The sequence below is a fragment of the Propithecus coquereli genome, unplaced genomic scaffold (genome assembly GCF_000956105.1).
Source record: "Propithecus coquereli isolate 6110/MARCELLA unplaced genomic scaffold, Pcoq_1.0 Scaffold162, whole genome shotgun sequence".
In the NCBI taxonomy this organism is placed as follows: Eukaryota; Metazoa; Chordata; class Mammalia; order Primates; family Indriidae; genus Propithecus; species Propithecus coquereli.
Genome location: NW_012140747.1, coordinates 1,442,628 through 1,452,833, shown reverse-complemented (window position 1 = coordinate 1,452,833; position 10,206 = coordinate 1,442,628). Strand labels below are relative to the sequence as shown.

Here is a 10,206-nt window from a genome sequence, read left to right as displayed (position 1 = left end):
GGCAGACATTAATCCAATTTGAATAACTACACGTCAATGAGGCTACAGTACTATCCAATCCAGAGTGTGTCGATTTCATTCACGAAGGCTTGCTATGCATAAATATAAAAATATTTATTTTCCAATGTTTTCACTTTTGAAGTACTTCCTTCAAAATGATACCCAAAAAGTGGTCAATAAAAGAGGTTTCAAAACTTTCTGTTAGACTAAGATTTGAAGGGGAGATGAGTGGAAATGTCTATTGGTAGTCACATAACTGGAGATGTTTATGGTAATGTGTTGGAAGTATAAATGAACTCCAACAAACTCAATTTCCCTTGAAACTGTTGGTGTAAAATTGCATATTATTGTTATTTTCAAAGGCTACTCTGCTTTTATTGAAATGCAATACACGTTTACTGAGCACCTACTATATTATTATATAATCCAGTTAATTTTTCCCTCATAGGCCCTCCTAGCCGTAGGTGATCTTATCTCTTCCCTCGGTAGACATGTATGTGTATGTGAGAAGCTGTTTATATGTCCACGGTTAGTTTGCTTGTGAAGCAGCTTGGAGAATTCTCATCGACTTTTTATCGGTTGGTTTTACAAAGCATCCCAGAAAGCAGACACACCAATCCCGGATCTGCCAGAAGTTGTTTCTTCTTAGAAGACACTTTGAAGATTCATTTTCTTGAGGGGTAGTATCTTGTTCATTCAGTGAAAACTTTTGGGGTAAAAAAAATGGAACAGAGACTTTCAAACAGTTCTGTAGAAACTATACTTTGGTCTCCCGACTTCATTGTCCTTCGGAGTTGAACCTGTCACCTGGTTTGCATTCTTCATGACGGAGGTTATCTTAAAACAAAAATGGCAGGAAAGCTCTCCTGTGCCTTGGGTAGGAGACAAATTTGCTTTTGTAGAATTTGTGGCTGAGGAGAGCAGACAGGGCTTGGCTGAAGAAGACATACGTCACCACTAGCCACCAGGTTAAGTTGTGGAACCCAAAGGTGACAGCCATGGAAATGTAGATCATCAGCTCTGCTAAGTAGTTGGGGGAAGAAACGTATTCAAACCAGTCTCCGAAAGGGATTCTGTGGCTGCAGTGAATGACCACGCCTGCAACGGCGAAAGAAGGCTTCATGAGCATTTGAGGTTTGGAAAGGAAAGTTTCACCACGTCACTCCCAAATCATTTACAGAAACTGTTAGAAAAACATACCACACGCCTGTGTGCAAACCACCGTCCGGTCACACTCCCACTGTCAATCGGCTGCATATTAAAAAGTCACGTACTCAGGTCGTACTGTCAACTGCTCATACGAACGAAAGGAAAGCCAGCTCTTCCGGTGGTCCTCTAAGTTAGTCAGTAAGGGCTCAGGCTCCAGAGTCGGACTGCATGAGCTCAAATCCCAGCTCCCCCATTTACTAGCTGTGCAACTTCGTGTAAGTTGCTTAACCTCTTCGTGCCTCAGTTTCCCCATCTGTATAATGGGGATTAGACTGCACTCGTTTCATGCGGGTATGGTAAAGCTCTATGGAAAGCACTTAGAACAGGGCCTGGCACAAAATAAGTACTTGATAAATATTAAATGATTCCATTTTTAATATTTCAAAACGCCTAATGGAAAACTGTCCCTGTGATAAGTCAACAGGAGCCAACTAAAAGGTCAAGTTTTTTGCTCTGGCTGCAATGATGCTACCTCCGAGGGATACTAGCTCTCACACGCTGATCAGATACATCTGTGAGGTTCCGTCTGCAAAATGTGGGCACAGCACAGAATCACAGAACGTCAGGGCTACACGGGGCCAGGGAGATCTTTCGGTGTAAGGCTCCCAGTTTACAGTTGGGAAGATCAAGGCCCAGAGACGTGTCTTGTCCAAAACGAATATTTGATACAGACTAGTCGACTAACCAGGGCAGGAAGGAAAAGAATGTAGGAACACGGACAACTAACTTCTGAGGGTTAAAATGCACATGCACAGGCTCTAAAAGACATCTCACCTGCTTTGTTTTTCCTGAGATTGCCGAGAATGACGTGGCACTTATACTGATGGGCAGAGGACCAGATGAACATCAACATGCCCAGGATATGGAACCACCGCGCCTGCATCAGTAGATTTTTCCCTATTATGTAGACTACAAAAATAAGAATTATTAGCCAACTCTGAAAAATTTCAGATGCTCAGGGAATTAAAAAATCATTTCGTTAGTAGAAACACAATTATCCACAATTATTTCTCATGACTAGGAAAGGTATCCTGATGAAATTTCCCAAGTCCAGAGGGGAGACCACTGTCCCCCTGGATGAAGCTTCAGTGGCCCCAGGCAGAGAATTCCTTAGTGACACATTCTCTTGCTCCTTCTTCCAATGCTCCAAGCACAAAGTTCAGCTCTGTCTCCTGCTGTGAGCTGCTCTTGCCTGGTAAGGCTACTCTGTGTTTCTATTGCTAAGCCCAGCTTTAAGTCTTCCTTCTTATGTTTTGCTGTCAGGAAGGACTTTCTAGAGAAATCTCTCCCTGAGCTACCATGCTAAGTCACTGCTGGGGTGACCCTGCTGCAGAACGCTGACTTGACTGGCTCTGGCCAGCAAAGAAATCAGCAGAGGGAAAGGCTAAGAGGGAGGCTTCTCCAAGAGAGGAGAAATGCAAACTGCAGGATGAACAACAAAATGCTACGTCTGGATTTGAGATAACCTAGTCGGAGAGATTTAGTTTTAGGAGTAGAAACACTCAGAATATCATCTTCCTGTTTCTTCTCCAGCTACCAGGAGGAAGGCAAGAATACAAGCCAAGGAAGGACGAAGAGCAGACCACTGGCATCAGAAAAGCACGTTATGGATGACCTATGACCAGCAGGAAGCAGCAGCCTAGACAGAGTCCTGACCGAAGAAACAAAGTTGTCTGTGGGTAACAGGCAAGAGCCTGAGGCTCTGCAGCCAAGAGGGAACCCCTAAAAAGTTGATCCGTGTTAGAGAAGCAAGGATCATAGGATTCCATACGGTACCTAGAAGCAGGAATCAGCTGGTGACAGCTAATGACTAACGGGAATCCTGTTTCAATTACTTTTAAAAACTGGCTCTCGGCCCAGCGCGGTGGCTCATGCCTGTAATCCTAGCTCTCTGGGAGGCCGAGGCGGGCGGATCGTTTGAGCTCAGGAGTTCGAGACCAGCTCTGAGCAACAGTGAGACCCCATCTCTACTAAAAATAAAAAAAGTTAGCAAGTCAAATAAAAATAGAAATAAAAAATTAGCCAGGTGTGGTGGCTTGCGCCTGTAGTCCCAGCTACTCGGGAGGCTGAGGCAGGAGGATCGCTTGAGCCCAGGAGTTTGAGGTTGCTGTGAGCTAGGCTGACGCCATGGCACTCACTCTAGCCCAGGCAACAAAAGCAAGACTCTGTCTCAAAAAAAAAAAAAACCTGGCTCTCTATGAACAATCTACTACAATCTTTCAATGTTTACAAGTATAGCCATTTAACTACAAGGTTGTATTTTTCTAGTTAAAAGTAAACAAAATATGAAAAATACAGTTTTAAATAGGATGGACTTTAAGAGCAAGTTACCATAGGATTAAAAGTTAAAACGAGTGACTAAAAATTCAAATCCCCACCAAGGCCCCTGCTCTAAGTGCAGAGAAATGACCTATGAGGGTAAAAAGGCCCCATTAGGGTAAGGCCAGAATTACAGTGCAGAAGAGGGAAGGTAGGCGGAAGGCTCGTGTTTACTGAGGGTCTAAGCTGGGTGGTATTTATTATGATTGTTCCTTTATTCCTTGGTTACTCACTGAGTGACTCCCAAGCTGGCACTGTCGCAGGGATGAAGGATAAAGCAGTGAATAACTCCGGCAAGATCCCACGCCTTACGGGGCTCACACTCTAGTTTACAGATGCTCCTCTTTTCACTTTCGCAAGAGCCCTGTGAAATCGTGACCTGTCCCTAATTACTGCCACAGGCTCTGTGGCTCGAAACGGTTAAATGAGCCACACAAAGGACCGTCTGACTCCCAAGCCCATGTTATTTCTATCAGACTTTGTGGCTGGCCAATGCCCCAGTGTGTCCTCTCTCTATGAATTTCCTAAACCAGCTCTCCCCATGTTGTCCCAAATGACCCCAGATGACCCCCTGAAGGACAAGGAGGTGAAGCAGAGAACAACTGCAGAAAGGAGTGTTTAGAAAGCTATTTCTGCAGGCCGAGCTGCCTTTCCTTGACTATTTACACTGAGGGAAGGGCGAAGCTGGGATGCAGCCGGGAGAGGAGACTGCGGAGGAGTGACGTGAGGCCAGCAGAAACTTACATGCTGGAAGCTCGTGGGTGACCGGAGGGTCTGGAAAGTCCTTTTGGGTGGAAAACCCAGTACTGCTCACCAGGAGTGACAGCTCCTACCGTGGCTCTGGCCGAACACAGGACTGCCACCGCAGAAAGGCCAGGGAGGAGTGACTGAGTTGATTAGGTTCAGAGGATCAGGTGGAGAGGTGCTAGCCGGGCGGCTGGAGCCAATAAATAATTCACGAGTGAGAAAGACCGTCAGTAAGGCCTGCGTCCGAATCACTGCCTGCTCACAGAGGCTTTTCAGGCTGTGCTAGAGCAACAGAGAGAGGGCTTTCGAGAAGGCACTGTGATACCGAAGTCAAACCTGAGGAGGCAGCTCACTCGCTGAGTGCTGGAAATATCTACGCCTCAGTCTGTTTTCAAGGACGAACAGGGCAGCTTCAGGAAACGCGAGCCTTGGATTTAGAGGAAACAGTCACGGAAGACCTGCAGCGTCTGGGCCGACAGATACCACGGCTGCGTGGTCGAGTGAAGCTCAGCGCTAAAAACTCATTTCAATCACGGCAAATGCCTTGAGTTCTTAGCAGCGTGCATTGTTTTCACAAAAGTGACTGTCATCTATGTTACACAGTGCCCCGTCCTGTAGCCCCAAACATATCACTTCATTTCTGCCTCATAAACAAGGTCATGGTTTTGCTTCTCTCTTCCCGGCCAGTGAGAGCTATTTTGATTGTGTCCTGTCCCCTCAGGCAGCCTCACTCGAAGAAGAGCTTTGTGGATAACGGGAACAATCATGAGAACTAAGGGGCCACTTACCTCAGGAGCGCCGTGACTTCCCCTCCCCTTCCACCTGCCAGCCCTTTGCTGACCCCTCCTCCTGTTCTCGGTGCTTCCAGCTTCCTGCTCAGCGCCTGGCCACCCCCCGGCTCTCCAGAGACTAACCCCACCTGGGCTCACTGACGTCACCAGAAACCCCGCACACCTGGAACTGAGCCTCCTGAAAACGAGGCACTTCTCTGTCTTTACTGAGGCCGTGACTGCGGACGTTGGTGTCTTTAAGGTGTGAGCAGTTATGGCGAACACATGCACCCTTGGGCATGCTGACTTTTTAAATCTGCCGGAAGGGTCTAAACTCCTCAAATGCAAAACGGACCAGGCCTGTCTCGGGCTTCTGAACTTCTCACCATGCCCAGCGGACCGGGGACCTTGCGCGAGGAGCCCCTCGCACACCCCGGGGGTGGTGGGGCCCACTCACCGTTCCTGCCGTCCAGCGGCACCTGGCTCAGCACGGTGAGGCCCACGAGGACGTAGTAGGCCAGTCCGAAGCAGTACTGCGCGACGTGGATCACGGCGTTGGAGAAGACGCTGACGTAGAAGCACTCGAAGAGTCTCCGAAAGCTGTGCAGCCACAGAAACACGAGCACCAGGAACGCAGACAGCGCCAGCTCACCTCCTGCAACGCAGAGGGCGACACGTTCGGCATCTGTCTTCCGGGGCTAACGCGCGGTTTTGTTTTGCCCTACTGTTAAACAGCGCGTTAAACCAGGTTAGGGCTAGGAGAGGGCCAGTCCCCTAGAAATCACCCAGTCTAACACCTTCCCTTTTTTCACAATGAAGAAATGGGCCAAATGAAGTCAAGGAACTTGGCTCAAGGTTACACAGTGAGTTAAGGACACGGCTGGGACAAACACTGACCCTTGATCTGCTTCAGCATGTGGCAGCTTTGCAGGCCACTGGCCATGGCTGTGAAGGGGTCTGCGGGTCCCTGGTTCCCCGCGCCAACAGCCGGATGCAAGCGGTTGGGAAGAGCTCCCAGTGGCCTCTGGGCAACCCCACCTGCTGGGGTCCCCGGGGGATCACAGGCACCCGCAGAGGCAGAGAGGGAGATGGGAACAGCAACAGTGTCCTGCATTTCTCTCCATATTAAAAAAAAAAAAGAAATTATACTTTTAGGGGGACAGTGAGCCCCAAGATCTACCTTCTTACCTGCCTCTCACCCCTCTCACCCTTCTGCCCCCAAAGAAGTCCAAAGAAAAGATGGTTTTAAAAAACATAAAACCTAGGTGTTTTTTTTTTACACCCCCCACCCATAAAGATATAGCCTAGTGAAGTTTCACAAACTAAACCAACCCATCCCACCCATGTATCAGCACCAAGATCAAGAAACAACGTGACCAGGACCTTAGTGTCTCCTCCAGGCATGGCACCCCGCCCCCCATGACCTTCCCAAGGACAACAACCCTATCATGACTTCTATCAACAGATAAGCTTTGCCTGTTTGTATATTTTAAATAAACCCAAGCCTAGTTTTAACTCTTTAGGAACAGGTTAAAGCAAACAGCCAAATAAAACTCCTCACAACCAACCCTCCAAATACCGAAACACCAGCCGGTCCCACGGGAAACAAACGAGGAGGTGAAGTTCTCATGAGTGAAGTGGGATCCCCTGACACAGCCGCCCCTCCCAGATAGGACGGACATGGGTTTTCTCTTCCGAGAGTCATCCTCTGCAATCAGTTAAACAGAAGAGGATTGTTCCTAGGGAGCCAGTGGCTTGGCTGCTGGAACAAAGGACAGAGATAGGACCAGAACAATTTATCTCTAATGCTGCCCCTCACCCTCTGCCTGACCTTAACCTAGGGCACTTCATGGTTTTCGCCTTCCGTTCTTTACGTTACAAACTGTTCCTACATATCCTTTATCTGACGCTGACTATGGCCATTTAAAGGCTCTTTTGTAATCATTTGGTCAAAAACAATTCACAGTGACTTTTATTAGCTAACCAGAGCCTCACAGCACGTTTATCAAAAAGTAATTTTTTATCAAAGTTATGAGACACGATTTTTGTTGGAACAGTATAAATGATAAATGTTTCAAGGCAAACCTAAGGGATCTTAAAAGCTTCCCCTTACGGGTAAAGACTTCTTTATAAATTTATCAACAGTACTAAAAATATCAGAGGGAGAACAGCCAGTCCTGTACACAGCACAGCACTTGCTGGGAAGTCAGGAGATGGAACACTGACTCTTGGCCCTGCCATGAGCCCAGGGAAGGACTTGGGGGCATCCCTTTGGCCATCCAGCGATGAACCGTGCAAAGCTCTTTTTGCCCCCAGCCTCCACTTCCCAGGCCCTGCTGAGGAGGGTGTGAGAAGAGGGGACACAAAATGCATCCCGCTGCTCTGCAGACAGGAACAACGGGAACAGAATGCAGCGTTGCAATGAGCCAGGGGAGTTGTTACCTCGGAACTGTGCAGCCCCAAGAATTCTGAGCAAACTGTGAAGCCAGTTTGGAAAAGGCGCTCCCAGGAACAGAGATTGAGTAAGGCACCAAAGCAGGAAGCCATTCCACAGCACTGAGATGATATAGAAATGAGAAAAATATCTGCAAAGGAAAAACAAGTTAGGCAATCATCAGGGTGGATCCGCTTTAGGCCATGATGCAGGAAGATTATTTTTAGTTTCTCTATCCCTCCCACCTTTCCATTCGCAAAGTGTAAAGTTTTGCTGTTTAACAGAACCTGAATCCTGCAGGTGTTCAGATTTTTAAAATTTTCTTTCAGTGATGGGACTGGTGAAATTACAGGAAAAAGAGGTCTCTCTGAGGTTAACAAGAACAAACTGACTTCGTTAAACTTAGAAGGAAGGTCGATTAGCAATCTCTCTTATCTTTGGGTAACAGTATTGAGCTCAAGTTCCAAACAGGAGGCCGCAGGCCCTTGCAAAGAGAGCCTAGATTGTGCTAAAACAAGCTAAATCTGTAAAAGATTTCAAAATCCCCAGCAATACTGCAGGAGCAGCCACACAACTGCTATTCCAGATTTGCACAATCACAGACCCTCAGGGCTGGGAGAAACCTTAAAGATCTTTCTGACTCAGCGTTTTTCTGAATCGAGTTGATCCAAATTACTTTTATTATAATACGACAAATATTATAATCCTAACACTAGGTATCCACTCCAGATGGTTACAGTTCTCAGACAACTACAGAGCCTGCTTTGCAATGAATGTATTTACAAACTAAATACCAATAAGACCACAAAACCAATGCAATTGAAATTAGCAATGTTAATTTAATGTGAAAGATGACGTTGATTTGCTGAAACCAAACCACCTACTTTGGCAGAAGAGCCTAACAGGTTCACCTATACTTTTCCTACTATTTTTCTCTATTCAGACAAATTCAAAACCTTTTTGACTCTACTGGGTGCCTGGCGGTCAAGTCATCTGGCCTTCCGTGGTCTTTAATGCTTCATGTACATATTAATATTAAGCCCCACTCCTTTTCTCGTTAGTCTGTGACAGTGAAAGAAAATATTTAGTACCAAGGGAAATCGGGCAAGCAAAACAAAATGTAGGAATAAAACAACCAAAACAATATACCTGTGAATCAAAAACACCAAGGAACAGTAAGAAGTAAGAAGCTTAGCAACTTGTACAAAACACTTGTAAGTGATTTGCTTGACTTCCGACTTGACATAATGAATCAGCACGTAGTGCGTATAACAGGGGCAGAAAAGCAAGTCCAGACAAGCCCAGGTTGCATGAATAAGAGCACAACGGAGTCATCAGGGCTGAGTCTCCAGCCAAATGCTGCCATTTACTGTGTGACCTTGGATAAGTAACTTAACCTCTCTGAGCCTTAGGTTTCTCATCTGCCACGTGAAGATAACCATAGAAACCTTAAAGGATTATGAGCATGAAATTAAATAATCTTAACTGTTCTCCCAGGCTCCATTCTACAACCCTTATTCCCACAACTAGACTATTCTCTACCTAAGTTGCCAGAGGGATTTTTTTTTTAACTTAAAGAAGAATGAAATGAATAATTGCATTGTTTTTGCTGCCTCTTTTTAAAATGTTTTTGTAAACATTTAACGGCAAGTCATATCCCTTGCTTGGTTTTAAAGACCCACCTTGAGCCTCCAAAAGCAGATCTAAAAACTCCCCAGTCATCGGTTTTGGACGCTCTCCTTTTTCTGCCTTTGGCACTTTGCTTAACTGTGGCACTATTTTCCAAGCCCTTGGGCGTAGGAACAAGGCCATCCTTATGGTAACACTGGTCGCTGAGTGAGCACTCCTTTGATTAGCAAACATCCGAGTGCTTACTATACGCCAGGACTGCGCAAGCTTTGGGGCTACAGCAGCGAACACAACAGACAACAGTTTCTGCCCTCATGGAGCTGACTCTCACACACACAAAAGGAGTAAATTTGACAGCATGTCAGCAGGCAATAACTGCTATTGAGAACACTAAAGCAGAAAAGAGGAAGAAGAAATGCTGGGGATGATAGAATTGTAATTTTAAACAAGATAGATAGGAGAGCCTCATTGAAAAGGTAATATTTGAGCAGAATTACAGGAAGTGAGGATGTAAACCATGTGGCTGTCTGGGGGAAGAGCTTTCCAGGTAGAGAGAACAGGCTGTGCAAAGGCCCTGAGGTGCAAGAGAGGACTGGCAGAGAGGACCTCAACACTGGAACAGAGCCGGACAGGGGACAAACCAGAGTCGACAAAGTCAGTGAGGTGGTGGGGACGAGACTGCACAGGGTCTTAGGCTTTTATTGTGAGTTAGAAGCTACTCTATGCTTTTGAGCTTAGGATATATGATCTGATTTAACACATATGTGCTTATGGCTGGAACTAATTCCAGGCCCCAGTTAGGGGAGTTATGGGGTTACCTAAGGACAGGAACTATTGTTTGCTGAACCATTGTTTACTTAGCCCGGCCCTGTGCTAAGTGCTCTAATGTCACCACCTATGAGACCAGCAGGGGCTATATTATGCTAACACTCCAATCCACACCGTTCACCATCTCCTGCCTGGACCACCATAGGAGCCCATTCTCCAGTCTTCTCCACACGGTGGCCAGTTACCCTTTTAAAACACAAATCAGGTTGAAAAAAATCAAAAGAATAATATTGCATGACACATAAAAATTACATGAACTTCAAAGTTCTA

The 10,206-nt window shown here is 46.3% G+C and overlaps 1 protein-coding gene across 1 annotated transcript; it reads right to left on the bottom strand.

The window, feature by feature from the left end:
- Window positions 1-622: 622 nt before the first annotated feature.
- On the bottom strand, window positions 623-7,732 carry SRD5A3 (steroid 5 alpha-reductase 3). Its single transcript, XM_012641091.1, has 5 exons — window positions 7,725-7,732; window positions 7,488-7,630; window positions 5,503-5,700; window positions 1,984-2,118; window positions 623-1,098 (listed from the first exon to the last, which is right to left on the bottom strand). Exons 1-5 carry the CDS (start codon window positions 7,730-7,732, stop codon window positions 839-841), a joined length of 744 nt encoding a protein of 247 aa, XP_012496545.1. The 3' UTR covers window positions 623-838.
- Window positions 7,733-10,206: the final 2,474 nt, after the last annotated feature.